This window comes from Rhinichthys klamathensis, unplaced genomic scaffold, assembly GCF_029890125.1.
Source record: "Rhinichthys klamathensis goyatoka isolate OS25496 unplaced genomic scaffold, OSU_Roscu_1.1 h1tg000554l_1, whole genome shotgun sequence".
Lineage (NCBI taxonomy): Eukaryota > Metazoa > Chordata > Actinopteri > Cypriniformes > Leuciscidae > Rhinichthys > Rhinichthys klamathensis.
This window is the reverse complement of record NW_026607023.1, coordinates 4,212,601-4,239,067: the sequence shown is the minus strand read 5'-3', so window position 1 is coordinate 4,239,067 and position 26,467 is coordinate 4,212,601. Positions and strand designations below refer to the sequence as shown.

The following is a 26,467-nucleotide window of genomic DNA, read 5'->3' as shown; positions in this document are numbered from 1 at the left end:
TCCCACAGACTTCCCACTGAGGTGCCTTGATACAGCACTCTGGGAACAGCCTATTTGTTCAGAAATTTCTTTCTGTCTTAGCCTCTTGCTTGAGGGTGTCAATGATGGCCTTCTGGAGAGCAGTCAGGTCGGCAGTCTTACCCATGATTGCGGTTTTGAGTAATGAAACAGGCTGGGAGTTTTTAAAAGGCTCAGGAATCTTTTGCAGGTGTTTAGAGTTAATTAGTTGATTCAGATGATTAGGTTAATAGCTCGTTTAGAGACCCTTTTCATGATATGCTAATTTTTTGAGACAGGAATTTTGGGTTTTCATGAGCTGTATGCCAAAATCATCAGTATTAAAACAATAAAAGACCTGAAATATTTCAGTAGGTGTGCAATGAATCTAAAATATATGAAAGTTTAATTTTTATCATTACATTATGGAAAATAATGAACAATATGCTAATTTTTTGAGAAGGACCTGTATATATATGTATATAATTTATACATAATTTATTTAAATTAATTTAATTTATAATTTATAATTTATATAAATTTATTTCATTAATTTATTTTGTCAGTTCCAAACATTGACTTCTGTTCCTTCTGTGGGAATAAAGACCTGCCAAAAACGATGCTGTTTGGGTGAGATTTAAACTGTACAGTAGATAATGTAGTGGATAATATGTAAAACATCTGGAGTGAAATTCCATGGATTATTTAATAGTAGTTAATTATTGTAAAACTTTTATGCATCATAGGATTCCTAAATTGAACATTTCCTTCATATAATTGACATATTTATCCCCTTATAGATTCAGTGTGGAACTTGTGCGAGATGGTTTCACATACGATGTCTTGGAATGAAAGCAGCACAAATACCAAGAAAAGATATCCCTTTGTATTGTGCTATGTGCAAAAGCATGTAAAGAGGCCGTAGGAGAGTTTGACAATATCTCTTGTTATTGACTATATTTGGCTCTGAAAATGTCCCAGAATTATTGTACTATAACCAGCAAGATTACATGTGTGGGGGGAAAAGTTGATGGTAATGCAAAGTAAGGTTTAAAGAGTAGTAAAGTTTATAACATAGATGAAAAATAATAAATGAACAAAGATTTCACTTTATTATTTTTCATAATAAAACAATAAGTTTAACCAACAAGGCAGCAGTGATGTGTGAACTTAATTTGGAAACAATACAGTGAATTCCAGTGAAGTTATTGAATACTTTTAATAATAAAAATCATATAAATTGTGAATTTATAATTGTATATACAATAAAAAATATATATTTTTCCCAAGATAAGTGTTGTAGTATAACCAACAGGACAGCAGTGATGTGTGAACTGAATTTGGCAACAATACAGTGAATTACAGTGAAGTTATTGAATATTTTTCATAATAATCATAATAATTATACATTTATAATTGTATATACACTAATTATTTTATTTTTTCAAAATAAGTGTTGTAGTATAACCATCAGGACAGCAGTGATGTGTAAACTGAATTTGGCAACAATACAGTTAATTACAGTGAAGTTATTGAATATGTTTCATAATAAAAATCATCAAAATTATACATTTACAATTGTATATACACAATAAAAAAAAATGTTTTTCCAAAATAAGTGTTGTAGTATAACCATCAGGGCAGCAGTGATGTGTAAACTGAATTTGGCAACAATGCAGTGTATTACAGTGAAGTTATTGAATATTTTTTCATAATAATCATACAAATTATACATTTATAATTGTATATACAATATATATATATTTCCCAAAATAAGTGTTGTAGTATGACCATCAGGGCAGCAGTGATGTGTGAACTGAATTTGGTGACACTATAGTGTGTGACACTGAAGTTATTGATTGTTTTGTAATTGTAGTTGTTTTGTAATTGATTGTAGTAACGCTTTTCGGGGTTTGCACTTTGCAGACGGTCCCTTCGGATCCACTGCGAAGGAAAGCTCGTTTCGGGGAAAATTAGGTTGTAGCAGCTTATCTACATTACTACGGTTAAAAAAGAGGTGTCATTTGTGTAGTAAGAACGTTTAGCTGAGGAGTTATTGATCCGGGAAGTTCGAATCTGTGAATTTATTGCCAAATTTACTTAACTAGTCGAGTTATGATATCTCCTAGCGTTGCGTAGTGCAGTGGCATAGACTGTGCAGTCGATATCCTCTCAATTCATGGGAGAGAATGTCGCTACCACCACCTGCTGGTGTGGCTAATTAACTGCTCTCACACGTACGTCCTTACAAATCTCTTTTTTGCAGATCGCAGCGGGACAGAGTGGACAAAAATCCACAAATGTGTACAAAGGAGTTGCAAATGTCACGTGACCTGCAAATTGCCCGGAAGCAATCCACAAATGCGTAAACACAGTTTTGTGTGTAGAAATGGATTCACAAAAGCGTAAATCACACTTTGTATGTGAAATAAAAAGATATTTGTACAGATTAAATTGTGTGTATTTACAAATCACACATTATTTTTGTGAATATGATTTTACACAACACAAATGTAAAAATACATGTTTTAGGTTGTGAGATATTTGTGTATATGTTTTTTTTACAGATCTCTGCAGTACACATTGGACAAAATTCCACAAATGTGTAAAAAGGAACTTACAAATGTAACGTGACCCACAAATTCACAGGAAGTAATTTGCAAATATGAAAAAAGAGTTGTGTGTAGAAATGGATCCACAAATGCGTAAATCACAATTTGTATTTGAAATAAAAAGATATTTGTACAGATTTAATTGTGTGTATTTGCAAATCGTGAGATATTTGTGTATATGTTTATTTAAAGATCTCCGCAGTACACATTGTACAAAATTCCACAAATGTGTAAAAAGGAACTTACAAATGTAACATGACCCACAAATTCACAGGAAGTAATCTGCAGATGTGTAAAAACAGTTTTGTGTTGTACACATCACCCTGTATTTTTGTGGATATGATTTTACGTATCACAAATGTAAATATACACATTTGCAGATAGTGAAATATTTGCGCATCATTTTACACATTTGTAGATTGTCTTCTGTGGGTTACAAATATTAAAGTCCAATTAATTCTTCCATTCCCGTTCACACCGGGACGAATTTCGCGCGCGATATTTGCCGACGTTTAACGCCTCGTGACTAAACAAAGGGCGCCAATGTGAGTGTGCACACCGACACGAAAAACGCCACGCGTAAAAGCGTCAATTTTTTTTAAAACGCCTCGGGTTCGTTTTTTTATTTTGACGCCCCGCGTCAAAAACTATCCGACCAATGAGATTGGCGCTTTTGCTCACGTGTCTGGAGCTTCTGAAGTTACAGTAAAACACAACTTGGGGGCGCTCAAACACAAAACGGTCTTGCCGAGCACACATACGTAACGGCGAAGAAGATATACGCCAAGTAGCGTCTACACTGCCGGCAAGAAATAAGACGAGGAAGATGCAAGGCAAGATGAATGTAGAGCTGCTGGTCTCGTTGCTGTTGGAACAAAGAACTATATGACAAACGCAACAGCGACTACATCTAAATCTTAATAAAAGAGAATGTTATGGAGTGGTATTGCAGAGCAAATGGGCGCCATCTAATGTCAGGGAATGAATTTGCATGTCCACTCGGCTCATCGTCAGCGAAAATCACTTGGGTGTGAAGACAAAAAACGCGTTGAAAAACGCTGGCGAATAACGCGCGCCGATATTCGTCCCGGTGTGTACGAGCCTTAAAGGAGAACTCCGGCGCAAAATGAACCTTTGGTCTAATAAAACATTGGTACCTAGTTAACCTTTCTCTGAGATTTGTTTTCATGATAATCGAATGTAAAGAGTTTTATCTCTAAAAACTGTTTAGCGTATAACGCTAGTAATGGGGGCATCTATTAAGTAAAAAATAAATCGCTAGTTTTATACCACTAACAAGACTCAAAATAGCCCCACACAGTAACATAATGAGGGTCCCTACATGCAAACCGAAGCATTGAGAACTTTTTAAGTGTACAGACCGTTTAATAAGAAGATATTTTATGAAGACAGTCCACTTCGTGTATACAGACAGGAGCCATCTTTGGAAAACAGTCTCGACTAATCAAACTTAAACTAATGAAGCTTACAGGCTTCATTGACAGACTTGACACCGCAGTTCTTACTATACACTCACCTAAAGATTATTAGGATCACCATACTAATACTGTGTTTGACCCCCTTTCGCCTTCAGAACTGCCTTAATTCTACGTGGCATTGATTCAACAAGGTGCTGAAAGCATTCTTTAGAAATGTTGGCCCATATTGATAGGATAGCATCTTGCAATTGATGGAGATTTGTGGGATGCACATCCAGGGCACGAAGCTCCCGTTCCACCACATCCCAAAGATGCTCTATTGTTTTGAGATCTGGTGACTGTGGGGGCCATTTTAGTACAGTGAACTCATTGTCATGTTCAAGAAACCAATTTGAAATGATTCGAGCTTTGTGACATGGTGCATTATCCTGCTGGAAGTAGCCATCAGAGGATGGGTACATGGTGGCCATAAAGGGATGGACATTTGGCACTAAGGGGCCTAAAGTGTGCCAAGAAAACATCCCCCACACCATTACATCACCACCACCAGCCTGCACAGTGGTAACAAGGCATGATGGATCCATGTTCTCATTCTGTTTACGCCAAATTCTGACTCTACCATCTGACTGTCTCAACAGAAATCGAGACTCATCAGACCAGGCAACATTTTTCCAGTCTTCAACTGTCCAATTTTGGTGAGCTCTTGCAAATTGTAGCCTCTTTTTCCTATTTGTAGTGGAGATTAGTGGTACCCTAGGGGTGTGCGATATCACGGTTTTTGATCGTGGACGATTAAAATGTCTCCACAATCTGCTATATCGAGAAATATCATAGTATCGTGCATTTTATCAGTTGCAGTTCTGGCGCCGAGCTCCGTCTCAACATACAACAAATGTTAACGCAGAGGAACGGGACACTGCAGTTCACAGAAGTTCATTATTTGCATGTGCTTTAAAGCCTTGCTGGTTAAACATGTAATTCACGTGCTGATGCGCTGTTCTGACGTGTGCTTTCTGAGCGCATACACCCGAAGCACACGGGCACTAAAAGCCTGTCTAACAGCGTCTGTTTACTGGACTACGTTATAAGTTTTCGAGTCTTATTGCGCTAATATTGTCAAATACACACAAGGTTTACATAAACAAAGTTGGTTATGTCTAAAGTGAAAGCAAACAGAAAATAAAATGAGAAAATCGGCTTGTCAAATGCGTGTATATTAGACGCGTCGCGTGCAGCTCTTAAAGTGACAGTAGCCAGTTAGTAAACAAGCTGCCTCTTGTCCTTAAAGAGATAGTTCACCCAAAAATAAAAATTCTGTCATTATTTACTCACTCTAATGTTGTTCCAAACCTGTATTCATTTCTTTCTTCTGTTGAAAATAAAAGTTATTTGGAAGAATGTGGCTAACCAAACAGTTGCTGGTCCCCATTGACTTCCATAGTATAGGAAAACATATACTATGGAAGTCACTGGAGTACAGCAACTGTTTGGTTAGCCACATTCTTCCAAATAACTTTTATTTTCAACAGAAGAAAGAAACTTATTCGGGTTTAAAACAACTTGAGAGAGTAAATGATGACAATTAAAATGTTTGGGAGAACTATCCCTTTAATGTTAATAAAACAACAAAACAAAAAGGGAAATCACTCACTGCTCTTGACTGAGAACTTTAGTAGTAGCTTTAATAATAATCAATGTATAATTTATACAGTGAAGTCTATGTTGTGTTTTATTTTCGTATTTGTTCATTTAGCCTAATTACTTTCTTCAATGCTACTGTTATATACCCCTACTGTAGCTGAAAAAATAAAGCACTGTTTATTTCATTTGTATATTAAGTTGTGTATGCTTAATGTGTATCTTTGTTCCTAATTCTTAATAACAAAGAAAATAATGATAAAGATTTTTATCTTCGCCACTTTGGCCTAAATGTCTGCCATTCTTTTTTCTTTTGTTACCTATAAGGCTTTTTTTTTTAAATAGGGACATTAGTTTGGCTCAGTCACTTGCAAAATAGTAAAACCAACATGAAAAAGAATCGTGATAAAATCGTTAATCGTGATTTACCTGAAAAAAATCGTGATATGATATTTTTGCCATATCGCCCACCCCTATGGTACCCGGTGGGGTCTTCTGCTGTTGTAGCCCATCCGCCTCAAGGTTGTGCGTGTTGTGGCTTCACAAATGCTTTGCTGTAGGGGTGGAACGGTACACAGAAGTCACGGTTCGGTTCATACCTCGGTTCAGACATCACGGTTCGGTACGATTTCGGTACAATGGAGGGAAAAGCAAAACAAAAATGCAGAAGGCATTGTATTTTTTATATAAGTTTTATTAATAAAGGCATAGAACCAGTTTATTTGTAGTGCACTGACAATAGTTTTATATAATTAGTTTATTAATTAAATTAATAAAAAGACAAAAAGACCTTGCGATATGTTTGGTAATTGTACCTGAATTAATTTAAAATTATTTTGCTATATTTCAGATCAATATATTTGTTTTCCTTAATTTTAATTAACATTATTAATTGACAATGTAACATTATTCTCATCTGAATTATAAATAATTGATTTCTGTATAAAATAATACTAACATTAAAAACACATTCGATTTTATTTTTTTAATCAATGTAGAATGTGTGAGATTAGTGCTCCGAGGACAAGAAATGAAAACCAATGCAATATGACGAATGTCCAAAAGATGGGACCCACAGACTGTTTTGAAATGGAGTTGGATACATTTGTTTTGCTTTTAAAACAGTGTGTGTGTGTGTGTGTGTGTGTGTCTGTGTGTGATTTTGGTTGGGTGACAGTTGTAGGTTACAGTTTGACAAGAGTTTACATAGTGACAAAAGCATAATGTTGTGTTTTATTGCGAGTGTACACAAATATAAGTAAACACTTTGCAGGTTTAATGATCTGTATGAACAAAATGACGGAGTATGTTTTTTATGTTTCCACTGTTTGATCGCGTGCCTCTCTCTCTCTCACACACACACAGTTCGATCGCGCCCGCGTGCAACCTGCAAACTGTTCAAAGGGCTTTAAACGATTCCAGACGATGAATAAGGGTCTTATCAAGCGAAACGATCGCTCATTTAAAAAATAAATAACAACGTTTAAGTTTTATAAGCTCACATGCCTGCCTTGCTCTGTTCTGTGTGACTCTCCTGTTCGAACTCGTTCATCAAAATGAACAAATCTTTTTTCGAGTCATTTGATTCATTTAACGACCGAAATGAACGAATTGACTCGGAAAAAGATTTGTTCATTTTGATGAACGAGTTAGAACAGGAGAGTTACACAGAACAGAGAAAGGCGAGCATGTGAGCTTATAAAACAAACGTTGTTATTTTTTTTTTAAATGAGCAATCGTTTCGCTTGATAAGACCCTTATTCATCATCTGGTGTCATTTAAAACCATTTGAACAGTTTGCAGTTTGCACTGAAACTGTCTTTTGGACCTTGAACCGTTTGGCTACCATTGAAGTCCATTATATGGAGAAAAATCCTGGAATGTTTTCATCAAAAACCTTAATTTCTTTTCGACTGAAGAAAGAAAGACATGGACATCTTGGATGACATGGGGGTGAGTAAATTATCAGCAAAAGTTTTTTTTTAAAGTGAACTAATCCTTTAATGCATTGAAGCAACTGCCATGTGATTGGTTGATTAGATAATTGCATTAACCCTCTGGGGTCCAAGGTGTTTTTGGGGTCCTTGAGATGTTTTGACATACTCTGACATTTGTGCTTTTTTCAGTTGCTTATAAACATATTACTGGCAAAGGTGTAATTACACTATTTAGCACAAACAGGGCTACCATAATGTGTTATCAACATGTATGTACATTTTTGTATTTTTGAGAGAATATTGTTTATGCGTGGTTATTGAAAAAACTAAAACTTAAAGTTTCTGAAATAAGGCCACAAAACACATACTAAATATGTGTCCACAAGACTTTTGACTAATGGATGTTGTCGCCTAGAGTTTTTTCTTTAAAATGATCTGAAAATCATCCTGCCTTATCATTCACATAAAACAATAGATTGGTTTAAATTTAAAAATGACACTTTGTTTGGAAAGGCAATATGCGCAGGGGTGTGACCTACTGTGATTCACACCTGAGAAGACAATGGGCCCGCATAATGAGCGCATAATGGGGCTGCATACTAATGACCCTTTCATTCAGGTGTGTCACTGAGCCACAAGAATGACAATATATATATATATATATATATATATATATATATATATATATATATATATATAATACAAAATTGGTTCACAGTTCCAATTATTTATTTATTTTTCAAATTGTGCTTGCAAATTGTATAATATCAAATGTAAAAATTACTAGTAATTGTGCAGTTAATTATCATACTGTTTTTACAGAAAGTTTGGGAATATATCCCAAATGTGTCACTAATAAAACACAATACAAATAATTTAAAGAAGAGGCTTATATTGAGCTTTTAAGATTTACCTAAGATTTATTTATATGTAGCCTACATATATTTTTGCTATTTTAATAAAAAGGTTACAATTACAACAACAATTACAATTTTAACTATATTTCAAATGTAATCTTTCTTTGTATATACTAAAGTATACATTTTATCATACATATTTCACAGTTGCGGATTAATTAGTTTGAATATAGCCTTCAATCGAACAAACACTATAACAACATCTTAGCAAACAAGCTTATTTGATGTGGCAGTATTTTACAGTAAAAACGACATCTTGTCTTTCATATGTAACATATCGTTTTTATGATTAGGACATATAAATGTTAATTTGCAGTTTAATACGTTGCTTATACAAAAATATTTTATTTCAACATATTTCAGTCGATTTTTACTCATCTCAGTATTGGAATATAGTTAGGTAAAAGCTGTTCATTCATTCACACACAAAAACGCGATTCAAACAGTCTTTTTGTTTACAGACACTATTCCATATCGCGATTAGAACAAAGCACTTGAAAATAAAGAATGTACCTATTCCTCGGCTGGATCCGTTGCTCCTCCAAATGAAACTAACGTTACCTGTACTTCTGAGGTAATTTTTTCCAGGATTATTATTAAGATAGTATTATTCCTCACAGCGTCGTAAATCTGAGTTTCTTTCAGTGGTTTATCCAGCTGATGTGTGGGCGTGGATCGCCTCAGAGTAGGGGTGTAAGAAAAAATCGATACACTTGAGTATCGCAATATTTTATTTTGCAATACTGTATCGATTTTCAAAAACGCAATATCGATTTTTTTTTTAGTTTACGTGCAAAAATATTCATACTATTGCCGTGGTTCGCGTTTATGTTGTGTTTAAATCCCTACCACTAGATGGCTAGAATGAGACGCACCACTAGTGTCCTCGCCTACAGTGTCTATGATTTTGATTAATATGCGCGAGGGAGAGAGAGCAAGACAGCGCGCGTGTTGTTTGAAGACGTGAGAGTGCGCGCGAGGGCCGGGGCGCTCTCTCTCTGTCTCTCTCTCTCTCTCTCCTCGTTTGCGTCCTGTCAAGCGCAGCAGTCTTTCTATTCTACATCACTCACCGATAAAAAAAGGCTTTGGCGGGACACAAATTTGTTTTGGCAGCCGCTAAAAAGCGGACGATTTGACGGGTTTTAAAAGATTAAATACAACCCGAAACTAAAAAACAGACCCCGCCTCTATTTGAGACTGGCCTTTATTTACCCAAACCTGTCGCCACTCGCCACATCAGGCGTGTAAAAGAGACCGGCGTCTATATGGGACTCGCTATTATTTGAAGTTTTACGGTATGTGTTGGATGTACCCTGTATGAATAATAGTGCAAGCATTTTTTTAATGACAGATTGCCCCTCAGATTGCACCTTATGTGTTATGCATTAGCCTAGATGTCACAGTAAGGGGCTATGTATTTTCTTTAACTGACTATTTATATATTTGTTCCTCAATGTTTCCTTTAGGAATTGGGGATATTCAAATTAATTAACCAATCATTAATACCATTGATCAGCCCTACCTAACGTGGATGTTTTTTCCACTAAGAAACAAACATTGTTATGTTATTTTGATTTATACTGTGAAGCTTTGATACAATTGTGAAAAGCGCTATATAAATATACTTGACTTGAATTGTGTTCGTGTTTTTGCAACACAAAACGTGTTGGATGTACCCTGTGTACTAGGAATAGTGCAAGCATTTATTTATTTTTATTGACATAGACAGATGTCTTTTCTTTTTTCAGATTGCACACATGTGTGTATGTTATGTATTGTGACAGGGGCTATGTATTTTCTTTTATTAAGGCCTACTTGAGCATATACAAATTTGCTCACTAAGAACCTGTGAACCACAATCCCAAACTGGCAGTTTGATTTTCTGTGTACTGAATTGTTTATCTAAAGTAAACTTGTTTGAATTTTATGCACATCATGTCTTTTTTTTTTAAATAATACTTTCTAAAATTGTAGTCCTACTTTAAAAAAATCGCAATATATCGCCTTATGCACAGTATCGAAATATATCGCAATATATTGAATCGTGACCCATGTATCGCGATACGTACCGTATCGCCAGATTCTTGCCAATACACAGCCCTACCTCAGAGCATTTGTGTTTGAATAGAGCGCGCGCTCCGTGGGCGTGGTCAAATTAACTTTAATGAGCTGAGACGAGAACGACTATCATCTCTCTCTTTTCGTACAGATTACATAAAATGAGAAAATTTGTTTTTTATATAAATTACTTCATTTAAAAGAAGATAATTCAGGCTTCATGCCTGTGTGCCTGTTTAACTGTTTGACTGAGTATTTGCAGAGTTACAGTTCATTTTTCGGACGCGTTTCAGAATGGACTTCACTGACAGAGAGAACGTAGAACGCGCATCATGTTTATTTTTCTTTATTAGGCGAAAAGCACAACACTTTGTTTTTATTATGAGGTTCCACAAAAAAATACAAACTCAACAGGATCGAATGATGTACAACACTTATATGTAAGATCAAAATCAACAGAGTAATTTGAGTCTCTTTTGCACTGATAAGGAAAAAAGTGAGCTGGTATCGCCGGCGAGACCGCCGACCCCAGAGGGTTAATGAGAAATTGAACAGGTGTTCCTAATAATCCTTTAGGTGAGTGTACATGAGTACAGTCCAGCGTTCGAGAACTCACATGTGCACTAATTCCAGTGTGAGGCTGGTTGGGTCTTGCGTGATCACAATGAGGGTGTCGGGGACTTCTTGGTAAGCTGCCCACGCATTCCATGCAGTTTTTTTTGCCAATTCCATACATTGCTGATACAACGTCACATCTTTTGAACACGTGGAAGAGGGGCAGTGCTTGTGCAAGTGTGAGGGAGGCTGTACTAATAATGATGAAGAGTGATTTTTTTTTAAATAAATGCATGATGTTTAAGTATGTATTGTTTTTTTGTGTGTTATTTGACTAAAATGTAATATTGATCCTTAACATGGTGAAAAGCCTAATATAACTTTTCACTGTGGCATAGTTCTGAATTTGTGTTCATTTAAAGCCTCAACAATGGTCCTTTTGGTCACAACATGTGATTTTTGACACTATAGTGATAGTGTTCTGTCCAATCAACGAAGAAAAGCATACATTGGAGGTAAAAATATGGGTCTAGGGCCCTGAGTAATATTTCAATGTGACTTTTTCAGAGATATTGACAGTTTATTTGAGCTAAATATGACTATGATAATAGATTTAACATGGAAATGGACTTAAAATAAGAAGAATATATCTGAATTGGAAAATATACATTATACATTATAAAATACATTATACAACAATTTAAGACTAAAGGAAGCTGAGATATAACCTTTTCTCTTTTCGGCGGAGGCCAATTTGGATTTTATGGATAACTGCCACTAGGGGGACCACCCCAACTTGTAGCCATGGCTTTTTGAAAACCTTAGGCCTATACCTAACACCCTGCCAAAAATCAAAAACTTTTCCAGAAGTGCCCAATCTTCATGAATTGCATCCTAGCTAATGCAAGATCTCACCTCGTGGGGTCTCAAGGATCCTAAGAAAGGTGAGAAATCAGCCCAGAACTACACGGGAGGAGCTGGTCAATGACCTGAAAAGAGCTGGGACCACCGTTTCCAAGGTTACTGTTGGTAATACACTAAGGCCCCGTTTACACGAGAACGATTCCGGGTGAAAACGTAAAAATATTTTATCGGATGTGCCTTTCGTTTACACGGCAACGGCGTTTTGGGGGCTTAAAAACGCAAAAAAGTGAAACCACCCTCCAGAGTGGAAATCTTAAAAACGCTCCACCGTCGTGTTCCCGTCTAAACGGTAAAAACGCAAATCTACTCACGGTGGCTCTCGTCGCGTACGCGTTTACGTCATATGCATGCGCCAGTACAGGAAAATAACAACCAACATGTCAGATTATTTCCATACGTCGGACCTTCAAGCTGCCCTAGCAGCTCTGAAAAACATACAAGAGTCTTTTCAGCAGTTGTACAAAATATTCTAAGATATTGGTGTTGTTGTGTGGCAGAGCTTCACATTGCCACCTAGCCGCCTGGAGTGCATACTACATCGAATTTCACACACTTTTGCGTCACCATATGCACGCAGATTTCCCAACCATAACGCTCGTCTAAACGCAGAATAAAAAGTGATAATGCAACGCCACTTTGTCATCGGGTCCAGGCGAATCTCCTTAGTCAGATCTGGATACGGCCTGGATCCGGCAGGCTGCGGGAAAACCTCGGGATATACAAAGACACTAATATTAGCGTAGATGCCATTCTTCTTATGATGTAACGAGTACATCAAGATTTAAGGGAAGTGTTCCCAGTGCCGGCTGACCTAATATATGCAGCCTAACATTGAATTATAGAAGTCTATAATGTATTGTGTATGCTAGGTCAAAGAGATGTGTTTTTAGTCTAGCTTTGAACTGACAGAGTGTGTCTGCTTCCCGGACAATGGTAGGAAGACTGTTCCAAAGTTTTGGTGCTAAATAGGAAAAGGATCTACCGCCAGCAGTCGATTTAGATAATCTAGGTATTATCAACTGGCCGGAATTTTGAGATCGCAATAGGGATCTATTGCGGACTATAGGAAGGACTATAATGCGTTAAGAGCTCGCTCAAGTACTGCGGAGCTAAACCATTTAGTGCTTTGTAAGTAATCAACAATATTTAAAAATGTATACGATGTTTAATAGAACGATGTTCAATAGAACTTTTTGGTCATAATTCCACTCGCCGTGTTTGGAGGAAGAAGAATGATGAGTACCATACCAAGAACACCATCCCTACTGTGAAGCATGGGGGTGGTAGCATCATGCTTTGGGGGTGTTTTTCTGCACATGGGACAGGGCGACTACACTGTATTAAGGAGAGGATGACCGGGGAACAACCTCCTTCCCTCAGTTAGAGCATTGAAGATGGGTCGAGGCTGGATCTTACAACATGACAATGACCCGAAGCACACAGCCAGGATAACCAAGGAGTGGCTCTGTAAGAAGTATATCAAGGTTCTGGCGTGGCCTAGCCAGTCTCCAGACCTAAACCCAATAGAGAATCTTTGGAGGGAGCTCAAACTCCGTGTTTCTCAGCGACAGCCCAGAAACCTGACTGATCTAGAGAAGATCTGTGTGGAGGAGTGGGCCAAAATCCCTAATGCAGTGTGCGCAAACCTGGTGAAAAACTACAGGAAACGTTTGACCTCTGTAATTGCAAACAAAGGCTACTCTACCAAATATTAACATTGATTTTCTCAGGTGTTCAAATACTTATTTGCAGCTGTCAAATAGTTATAAAATCATACATTTTGATTTCTGGATTATTTTTTTTTTTGATTATGTCTCTCACAGTGGACATGCACCTACGATGACGATTTCAGACCCCTCCATGATTTCTAAGTGGGATAACTTGCAAAATTGCAGGGTGTTCAAATACTTATTTTCCTCACTGTATATTGTCCTTGCATTCTTTCTTGTGTGACACACCTGAATGAAAGGCTCATTATGCAGGGTCATTGTCTTCTCAGGTGAAAATCACCTAATTATTCATGAGGGGGTTGGGCCACGCATATTGCCTTTTCAAACCAAAAAATGTCACAATTTAAAACAATCTATTGTTTTATGTGAATGATTCGGCAGGATGATTTTCAGATCATTTTGAAGCAAAAACTCTAGGCGACAACATCCATTAGTCAAAAGTCTTGTGGACAGATATTTAGTATGTGTTTTGTGGCCTTTTCAGAAACTTTCATTTTTAGTTTTTTCAATAACCATGCATAAACAATATTCTCTCAAAAATACAAACATGTACATGTTGCTCACATATTATGGTAGCCCTGTTTGTGCTAAATAGAGTGTAATTTCACCTGTGCCATTGATGTTTATAAGCAACTGAAAAAAGCACAAATGTCAGGTCATGTCAAAACATCTCAAGGACCCCAAAAACACATTGGTCCCCAGAGGGTTAAAGCAGGTTACTACAAGAAAAGAGCTGACAGCAGCCACGATCAGAGTCAAAATGGAAAGGATGCTGAAACAAGAGTTTAAAATGTTTCTTGAAGAGTCAAACTTTCTTGACTAACAGTACAATGGTGCTGTAATACATGTCTCCACAAGATACAAGATATTTGTTGCAAACCAATTCTCAGAAAGGCTTCTAAACCTTCTCAATGGAGATTTGCAAGTTCTGTAGAAAACCCTACTGACCAAGCTTCAAGAGGTCTAAAGGCTGACAATCTATTCAGAAATGAAAACGGGATCAAAGGAACTAGTTTCCCGCTGAAGCCATAATGTAAGTGGCCTGTGCTGACCAAAGCGGTCAATGGCAGATGACAGTCTCCACTGTCACAATATTCACTCAGAATAAGAAGAAAAATCTAGAATGTCTTTTTTTGTTACCATTCAAGTTGGCATCAACTAAAGAAGGCTGTAGCATGGTTAACACATCTCAAAGAAATCCTGCTGGAATTAAGCCACAAGAGGAAAGAGATTAAGATGAGGATTAGTCAAACAGAAAGAGATCTCCACATACAAAACCCTAGTACAGCAGGAAATAGCTACCTACAAAAAGAGTTCACATAGGAGAACACCTGCCATGAAGGATGTGGTGCACACTAAATTGAATCTAATTTATTACAGCCAGTACCGGAAACTTCTAAAATAAATAAAAATTTTGAAACAAGGAAAGATGCAAGTCAATAAAGATAGATGCATATTCCGATTCGATCCTTACCTTGAGGATGGTGTGTTAAGATTTAGAGATCAGATCATCTTCCATAAAGACCTCCACAATGATAGTGAGGATGTGAGTTAGAGTAAAATCCAGAAAGCTTTTCATATTTTAATAGATGAAAATGAAGATATTCTCAACCTGCAGGGAGAGGCAGGCACTGAGCAATTGTGCAGCTCATCTGAGGTTGAACTTGAACAACTCCTCAGGGATGACAACATGAGGTCCACTGCCCTAATCGATCACACACATTAACCAATATCTTCAGGATTACTAGAAAATTTCAGACATCTGCAGCACAGTGGCCCTCGAGTGGGCATTCCTGATGCTGAAGATGTTCAGCAGTGTAAAAATGTAAGAAATTTAGGTGCCTCGTTTTAGACGTCATATATGTGCCATGTTTTAAATATGATTTATTGTTTGCATCAAATGAAACAGGAATATTGATGACTTTTTTATGTCTTAATAGGGCAAGTTAGAGCCAACTCAAAAATCCAAAATACTTCAAATACAGGGCTCCAGACTGTGACCAAATGATCTCGAGCACACGATACCGTTACTACACAGTGCTGGGAGATAGATACAGTGAAAAAGCTTTTCAATTTGCCGCAGAATTACTATCGCCGTGAGATCTAGTGAGAAGCGTTCAAATCCAACGCAGAGTTCTCCATTATAAACCATTGATATCAGATCAAACAGCGCTGACATGGAAACCAGGAGAAACATTGTGCCATGATCAATTTTCAATCCACAAATCACCAACATTTACCATGGATTTAATGTAACAACGCTAACTGTGACCATGGTATTGTGGCAAAAAGTCTCAGGGTTTGTACAAACATTTAAGTGTGAAATTCATGCACTTTTCAAGGGCTTTCAAGTGCTTCCACTTTTTTCATCAATTCAGAACTATAAATATTATCTAATTTTTTAAAAAATTGGATCACAAAAAAAAAAGTCATTAAGTCTCATGAAAAACAAAAACTTTCCTTCAAATTGGGACTGAATTGCACAGAAAACAAGTAAAGGGCACTCCTTTTATAAACACTGAAGCTGTCGGTCAGTTCAGAATGATACTATTGAACAACAATGGTGTTGTGGGGAGCTACCCCTTTAAGGACGTTCATTCTGTGGGCTCATCACCTAGGAAGAGGCACAGGAAAAAGAAAAAAAACTGAAATGAACCAAACTGAGTGAGAAAGCAATGTCGTGCTCATATGCAAACTTTCGAACTTTCTAGTGGGAGGAGAACGGTACGGTTCGGTTTATTTTTTTGAGGGATTTTTTTTTATCGAGAACCTTTATTCTAATCTGGACCCATATGATAAAAACAAATTATCACCCGATATCAAAATTACCCATTTATCTAAGATATTAAAAAAAGTTGTATTGGGACAATTATCTACTTTTTTAACCAAATTATTTTAGATAAATTCCAATCTGGTTTTAAGATGTGGGCATAGTACTGAATCAGCCATTTAAAGGGTTGTAAATGACCTTCGGCTATTCAGTAATCAAGTAATCATGTAATCATGTGGCATTAGCTCTATTGGATCTTACCATTGATCATTTAATCCTGAACTGCTTAAAACAGTTTGTTGGAATCCAGGGAATGATTTTAAATGTTTTTTTCTCTTACTTGGAGCAAAGATCTTTTATAGTGAAATTTGGTCATTAATTTTCTTTCCCAGCGCCCATTACCTGTGGGGTCCCACAAGAATCCATTTTTTGGGTCCAGTTTTGTTTTCACTATATGCTCCCTTTGGGAATGATAAAAAAAAAATTAACATGGTATCTCCTATCATCTCTATGTGACCCAGGCAGCTAAAGTCACCTGTGAGACGCACCGGTCTCTCGATCTTCAGCGTCGTCGCTCCTCTTTTTATGCTTCCGTTCCTCCATGAGAGATGCCGGTGAGGTGCGTCTCACAGGTGACGTTCATTAACACTCACGCCACCGGCCTCGCGCCGTTCCCTCACGCCGTTTGCTAATGGCAACATCTCTTACCACTGCTCCATCTGTTTTCCTGAAGCCAAAATACTTCCACACTAGGGGTGGGAATCTTTGGTCACCTCACGATCCGATCCGATTCCGATTCTGGGAGTCACGATCCGATTCCAGAACGATTCTTTATCTACCTTTCCCCCCCTCATTAATTCATTAGTTTACATAAGTAGGCCTAATTAAGTACTTTTTAAAAAATAATTACAAATTAAATTTTTTTTATTAAAACAGTTGTATGTTAAGAATTTTAAACTAATATAACAAATAATAAAGAGGAGCATAGAAAAATATAACAAACAACAAACAAAAAGTGCTTTCAGTAGCCTATAGATTATCTGAACGTTTTCCATTCAAGAACTGTGAGTGATTTTTCTTCATCTTTACTGTTGTTTTTTACTATGACATCATAGACTGCGGGAGATCTATTAAGCTGCATTCACGCACGCATCTCTTTTGAAATAAAAGTAGTAATGCGGTGTGTCCTGTCCGTTTAATCCCTTAAGACATAACTGGCTGTGTTTACGTTAATTTTGCACAAGTACATTAAACCACTACACGGAGTCGCACAGCCGCATGCGCGAGCAGTCTCACGACACAAACAAAGTGCGCGTCAGCATTCGAAATTGAAAGCAGCCTTCTGTTAGTGAGGCTCATATTTTAAATATATAAGTCCACTGCATTCCAAACCACATAAATGATGACTTCGTAGAGCATTTGTAAGGAAAATACCGACGGGCGAGACAGCACACTTCAAGTGTAACATCAAAGAAAGCGCGCATCTCTCACAGCGTATCCTGTGCAATGAAGCCTGTGAATGTCCTTGTAATACGCTTCAACCTTTCCGAACTTTATGAAAGATTATTTTACGGAAGGTTCGAGTGGTGTATGTGTGTGAGGAATTGTAAGCAAGCAGAATACGGGTGTTTCTAAAGCAAACTCAACGTCATCGCACATCTGGTTAAAAACTAAGCTCCGAATCGATTCTGGAATTCTCAGAAGCGATCCAGAATCGTTGGAGAGAGAATCGCGATGCATCGATGGATCGATTTTTTCTCCCACCCCTATTCCACACCCATGACTTGATGCCGACTAGAGTGTGTAACATTTCACTTTCATTGCCAGCTCGCTCTGACGGTTGCATCGCTCTTGAAAGTCAGACTCAACAATGTGTGTGAACATAGATAGACTGTGAAATAGGGGTCGACCGATTATCGGCGCCAATATTAAGCATTTTTATGGTTATCGGTCATTTTCAAAACCGATTTGCCGATAAAATAATTGTATTTTGAAATGCGCTATATTTGGCTCTGACGCAGCCACCTTTGTCGGAACTCACCACTCTGTAGACTAGACTAATGTCCCCGCACATCTAATTTGTTGGGAGTCACGAGTCCGGCCAATCAGCGCGGAAAGCTGAGGCACTGAAAGTGTTGGACTCTCACACCGAGAGAGCACTCGCTGACTAGAGCTGCTTCACTGATCACGCTTCAGTTGTCTCTCAAAGTTAAGGCAGCAGCAGACTTTGCTGAAGAAGCAATAGATTACTACACTGAAGTTGCAAAATACCTCAATATAATAGAGCCCTGTGATTTCCGCGATGCAGAACAGACGGAGTCGTGGAATCCAGTCATAAAAACGGAATTTACTGTATAAAGCGGAATATCATGGAATTTGTCAACTTTTTGATGAATTAATAAAAAGCAGGTCAGTACAAATCAAACCGCAAAAAGACTATTTAAATATGAATCCTGCGTGTCTCTAACGTTAAATGAATGGCGCAGACGCGTGATTTCAGTTACCACACACACACACACACTGGAGCACGCGTGACGCTTGCGCTGTTTTCAGCCTCAGCCGCATCATTATATGAGGACATGATTGCATAAACATCATCTCCAGAGCCGCTTAGTCACTTCATGAGCTTTTTAATGCTTCAACTGAGAAAAGATAATCGACATATCATACACACACAGAAACTCAAAGATCTCCACGGCAACCCGTCAAAATAAAAGTTAGGTTTTTCACAAGGCCCTAAAAATTTAATTTTTGTTAAACTGTAAATAAATTGAATAAGTTTGATTTTAATTAATTAGAAATGCTTTTTGATTACTAAAATTTTATTTAAAAATTAAAATAGTCTTTAAGTTTTACAAAATGTTTACAGAATGCTGCTGGGTGCTCCCTGCACTTTTTACAAGTTATTATTATTATTATTATTATTATTAATAACAGTTCTCAGATTCAAAGATATGTTTAAAATCATTTAAAGAAAGTATTTGTCAAAACCCTTTGTTATTCTTAATTTTGACATTAATTTAAAGTTTTACACCAGACATAGCTATAATATATATATATGTATCGGTTCAAAATATCGGTTATCGGTCTATTTCATCTGTAATAATCGGAATCGGCATCGGCCCTGAAAATCACATATCGGTCGACCCCTACTGTGAAAAAAATAAACACATTTTGCCGCCTGTCTGTTCTCCTGTATATTTTCAGCATCCGCTCCGACATATGGGTACAACCTACTCCTAAGCTGCGGGTGGCGCTAACCTGATTATTGTCTTCTACTTCACACCGCTTCACACGCGTTACTTACGTTTCACTCTTGCGGACGCATCGATGCATCGAATCGTTGGCTGTATAATCGATGGATTGATATGAATCGATTAATATTTAAACCCCTAAATTAGTGCCCTTTCACATCAAAACTAGGCCAAGTTGTAACTTATGGAACCTTAACTGGTGCTATTGTCCCTTGTGCAGTACCATCTCAAACCTAATTGACCTAAACTACCTAATCTCAAGCATGGTGGTGGAAGAATCATGATGTGGGTGCTTTAAAGTGGCAGGGACAACTCTAAAAAAAGTCCTTAGTGGCTCACCCAGAGACCGTACTTAAACCTTATCAAACATCTCTGGAAAAACTTGAAAATGGCCATCCACCGCTGGTTCCCAATCGGCCTGATAGAGCTTGAGAATAATCCCCAAATCCAGGTTTGAAAAGTTTGTTGCATCATACCCAAAAAAGCTTGAGGATCTAATCAGTGCCAAAGGTGTTTCAACTAAGAACTGGTTAATGGTAGTGTCTAAATATTTATGCTAAAATGAAATATCAGTTGTTTCTTTTGAATAAATTTGCACAATAATCACTAATCTGGTTTTTGATTTGCCATAATGAACTACAGAGTGTAGGTTGATGGGGAAAAACAAACAATGATTTTAAAGCGTGTTGTTGTGTGTAAGGGAGCAAATAATGGGCTTACATTGTATGATTTGGGGTGTCTCTGTTTCCACTGAACCAGGACAAGTTGGGCAATGACGAGTGTGACAATGAGAATGAGAACCATCTCTGCATGCATGGCTTCATGCCCTTTGTGTTTGGCATGCATTTTAGCATGTTCCAACCTGCAAAACAGAAAAGAAAACCTTAAAATAAGCACACATTTATAAACAATCAATTACATAATCAGTTTTTAAAGATGCAATCTTTTAGCTGTTACTTGTTAATATAGATTTGGCACAAGTAACTTACAGCAGTAGCTTTCAACTAGTGGGTTGTAACAAGGGGTGTGCACAAATAGCTGAATATTCTAATGTAAATGTAATTATTAGAAAAAATTAATATACTATTCGAATTTTGCTACACGTTGCTTTGCTGGCTGTAAATGCAGTGAAATCCTAAACACGCAAACTAAAACTCAGTTACAACTAAAAGCCCTGGGTGGCTCTGTGGAGCTTCTTAACAAGTTGACTGCAAATGGATCAATATGTCGTGTGGAAACATTATCAGGTGAAACTGAGTTATCATAAATATCATGAAATCCAAACACCAGTCAAATGAGGAAAGACAGCTGTCCATCACTTCATTCACTTCTTCAGGTAAGCGCAGCTGTACACTCAAGTGAGCCGAGAAGATAACTTATAGTAAAATGATCGAGACGTTTTGTCAAGGGAGACCTTTTTAAAAACAGAAAACACAAAGCGCTGTAAGAAACTTTGCTTAGCACACCATTATACGTGTCCCTGCAACGTCTGTCGGTGAAGAGCATTTTCCCTGCACCTGGACTTATTGTTATCAGACTGAGGAGCATGTGGATAATCTTTTTTGATTATGAACATGTGCATGTGAAACAATATAAAAACTATAACCATATGCTGACTCGTGTGTATATGTACGTTTCAGTTCTCTTTCATGCTTGCACTTGAACACGAACACACAGAATAATGTCAAAATGACCGTATTGGCGAGTGTTCACGTAAACGCAGTCGTTACGTCTTAAGTGAATATAAACAGCTCTGCATCAACTCAGATGTGTATCAGTATATTTGATCGGTCTTAAACTGACAGCAGCCTACACTGTAAAAAAAAAAATTTTAATACGTTTTTGTCCACATATGTTTATTGGCCACAGATCGGTATCGGCCGATAATCACATTCTATGACTCGATCGGGAGTCACTAAATTTGGCTGATCTCACCAAATGATCGCAAAGTGATGACGTCAGACTTCAGCACCGCAGTCATGTTATCACCAGTGTGGAGTTCTTGCGCGGTCTCAAGAAACAATGCATTTTTAAGCCTTGCGATTTAAGAACAAGTGATTTGAAACGGCTCATGCGCAGTAAACCGTGAAACCGTGCTCATTCGATTTGTGCATGCGCTGTCTGAGAGACGGGTTCTGGGAGAAGTCAGCGCACACACCTGATGCACACACATAAAGCTGCTGCTTATACAGCACGTGAGTACTTATCTTACTGGGCTTGAACGGTTAAATGCACACACTTGTGTGTCAAAATGCACGTCTTTGGGCAATCACAATTGCGAGTTTACATCTGTGAGATGTAAGAACATCTGTATGCTCTGAGAGCAATTGTGAGGAGAAAAAAAAGTCAGAATTGTGAGATAAAAAGTCGCAATTACCTTTTTAATTTTTTATTCTGTGGCGGAAACTAACTTCAACACACATGACTTTATTCTCAGAATTGCATGTTTATATCTCGCAATTCTGACTTTATAATACACAATTGGGAGAAATAAAGTCAGAATTGCATGACAAAGTCGCAATTGCGTGTTATTGATTGATTGAAAACTTTATTAATCCCGATAGGGAAACTGGTTTGCCACCAAGCATACAAGCATCAAACACAATACACAACAAACAGACAAATAAATAAATAATTCTGCATTAGGTGACTAATAAACCCTAATTAGGAGACACAATAAAAAAAAAATTAAAGTCATTATAAAGTCAGAATTGCGAGATATAAACTCGCAATTGCATGTTATAAAGGCAGAATTGTGAGTTATCTATAACATAGTTTATATATATATATATATATATATATATATATATATATAAGTCGCATGCTTTTAGGACTTCCATAAAACAAGGAAACTATGTGGGTTTTTTTTTCCGAGTGCCTTCATAGATGGCACATAGATGGCACACTATGGAAACATTTTACTCGTGTAATCAGCATCAATTATTCAGACTTGTAGCTTATAGCACGAGAAGGCAAAATATGGTTTATGAAAGCTTTCTATATTAGAGATCACTCAATTTGTATTTGTTTACATAGTCAAAAGAAAGATCCTGTACTGTATTCTGTGTAATTGTTTCACAATATAGCTATTGTAGCCTTTATTTTACATTAGGCTAAACATTTGTTTAATCATTTATAATAGCCTTATAATACAAATAATAATAATAATTAAAGCTGCAAGCAGCATTTTAGCGGTGTTCAAGCAGTTAAGGCCTTTCAGGCCGTTAAGCACAAAAGCATCAAAATACATTAAGTTTTATGTAGCAAGCATGATTTACCATGATATACTACATTTCAGTGTGATTTTTCATGATTTATCATGTTCCAGTATGATTTACCATGAATCTAACATGATTTTTCCATAGTTTACCTTGATATACCATGTTATAGGATGATTTACCATGATATAGCACATTCTAGAATAATTTACCAGGATTCTAACATGATTTACCTTTTTTACTATGATTTACCATGTTTCTGGCGTTATTTACCATGATTTACCACGTTGATAGCAATTATGTGAAGCATAAGAACAATTGAAGTGATAAACGCTGACAAAATAAGAATGTGTTATAATAGTAATTGTTATATAAGTGATTTTATAGTGTCTATATACAAAAAAAGACTATTAATAAGAAGAGTGGCCAGCAGAGGGCAGTAGAAGACCACTTATTGGCTCACTTTCATTTTCAACTACTTTGTTTCTCCAGTATTCTCCACTGAAGCAAACCATTTTTTTCATGTTAACTCCATAATGCCTGCTTACACACACACACACACACACACACACACACACATACTGGTACGGGTGGTTTATAAAGACTTTTTCCCCTAAAAAGTTCCATCCTGGTTTATGGGGACCCACCTTTCCCTTTGTCATAGAGATTAATAATAAATATTAAACTGCTCCTTATGGCATGGGGTAAAAATCTGACTGCTCAGAATTTAATTCTAATGAAACAGTCTGGTAATATGAAGACCTGACAAACTAAAGCACTGTAAGGACAGGGCAGGAGTGGGCGTTTCCTGATTGAATTATGATTTATGAGGACTACCCTGGTTTATCTGGACATCACTTACATACATACACACACACACCTGACCCTTACTTATGAGGACTAACCTGGTATCACCTGGACTAACTTTACCCATGAGAGTGCCACATCACTTAAGTTTGTTTCAATACGAGCATATAGAAAAACAAAACAAGAAATGATCAGCAATTGTTCAACCTGGCTTAAACTTTAAGAGAGATTTCAGAAAACTAACCTGAGTTTGTAATGTGAGATTTAGCAGGTGTGAAGTGAGTGAAGAGCAAAAAGAGAAGAGTGAAAGTGAAATACGGAAATATTTTAGCTTTAAAAATTAAGAAATTAAAAAACCAAAAGGAGAGTTTACTATTTAACCATCACTGACAAATGCATTCACCCACAAGTATTTTTCATAATTGAACCTTGAATGTCAGTCTTAATTTATTCATTAGATTTTAAGAAGTTTTGTCTAAAGATAGTTTTGAATAAAGCTAAATATTTCCAGTTGATTGGGTTTGGGTTTTGTTAATGTGAAAAGAGAAGATTGTTCAAGACTTGGTATTAGTATCTAAATGAACATTGCTGACCATTTGGGTTTAACTGGACATCAGTAACCATATGAATCATGCATACACACACACAACCCTAACTAACCCTTGATTATGGGGACATTTTGGGTTTAACTGGACCTCACTCACACACACACACACAACCCTAACTAACCCTTGATTATGGGGACATTTTGGGTTTAACTGGACCTCACTCACACACACACACACAACCCTAACTAACCCTTGATTATGAGGACATTTTGGGTTTAACTGGACCTCTCACACACACACACACACACACACAAACACCTGACTAACCCTTGATTATGAGGACATTTTGGGTTTAACTGGACCTCACTCACACACACTCTCAAACACACACAAACACCTGACTAACCCTTGATTATGAGGACATTTTGGGTTTAACTGGACCTCTCACACACACACACAAACACCTGACTAACCCTTGATTATGAGGACATTTTGGGTTTAACTGGACCTCTCTCACACACACACACACACACACAAACACCTGACTAACCCTTGATTATGAGGACATTTTGGGTTTAACTGGACCTCACTCACACACACTCTCAAACACACACAAACACCTGACTAACCCTTGATTATGAGGACATTTTGGGTTTAACTGGACCTCACACACACACACACCTAACTAACCCTTGATTATGAGGACATTTTGGGGTTAACTGGACCTCACTCACACACACTCAAACACACACAAACACCTGACTAACCCTTGATTATGAGGACATTTTGGGTTTAACTGGACCTCACTCACACACACTCTCAGACACACACAAACACCTGACTAACCCTTGATTATGAGGACATTTTGGGTTTAACTGGACCTCACACACACACACACACACACACACACACAAACACCTGACTAACCCTTGATTATGAGGACATTTTGGGTTTAACTGGACCTCACTCACACACACTCTCAAACACACACAAACACCTGACTAACCCTTGATTATGAGGACATTTTGGGTTTAACTGGACCTCACACACACACACACACACACACACACACACCTAACTAACCCTTGATTATGAGGACATTTTGGGTTTAACTGGACCTCACTCACACACACTCTCAAACACACACAAACACCTGACTAACCCTTGATTATGAGGACATTTTGGGTTTAACTGGACCTCTCACACACACACACACCTAACTAACCCTTGATTATGAGGACATTTTGGGTTTAACTGGACCTCACACACACACACACACACACACAAACACCTGACTAACCCTTGATTATGAGGACATTTTGGGTTTAACTGGACCTCACTCACACACACTCTCAAACACACACAAACACCTGACTAACCCTTGATTATGAGGACATTTTGGGTTTAACTGGACCTCACACACACACACACACACACACACACCTAACTAACCCTTGATTATGAGGACATTTTGGGTTTAACTGGACCTCACTCACACACACTCTCAAACACACACAAACACCTGACTAACCCTTGATTATGAGGACATTTTGGGTTTAACTGGACCTCACACACACACACACACACACACACACCTAACTAACCCTTGATTATGAGGACATTTTGGGTTTAACTGGACCTCACTCACACACACTCTCAAACACACACAAACACCTGACTAACCCTTGATTATGAGGACATTTTGGGTTTAACTGGACCTCACACACACACACACACACACACACACCTAACTAACCCTTGATTATGAGGACATTTTGGGTTTAACTGGACCTCACTCACACACTCTCAAACACACACACACCTGACTAACCCTTGATTATGAGGACATTTTGGGTTTAACTGGACCTCTCACACACACACACACACACCTAACTAACCCTTGATTATGAGGACATTTTGGGTTTAACTGGACCTCATTCTCAAACACACACAAACACACAAAAACACCTGACTAACCCTTGATTATGAGGACATTTTGGGTTTAACTGGACCTCTCACACACACTCTCAAACACCTGACTAACCCTTGATTATGAGGACATT

At 37.5% G+C, this 26,467-nt stretch overlaps 1 protein-coding gene across 2 annotated transcripts in view; it reads right to left on the bottom strand.

The window, feature by feature from the left end:
* The window catches only part of rnf121 (ring finger protein 121), a 227,693-nt gene that overhangs the window by 78,355 nt on the left and 122,871 nt on the right, over positions 1 to 26,467 (bottom strand). For both annotated transcript variants that reach the window (XM_056239150.1, XM_056239151.1), the window contains one exon: positions 20,552 to 20,693. In XM_056239150.1, the coding sequence (XP_056095125.1) occupies positions 20,552 to 20,693 (142 nt within the window). The remainder of the gene's footprint in view (positions 1 to 20,551; positions 20,694 to 26,467) is intronic.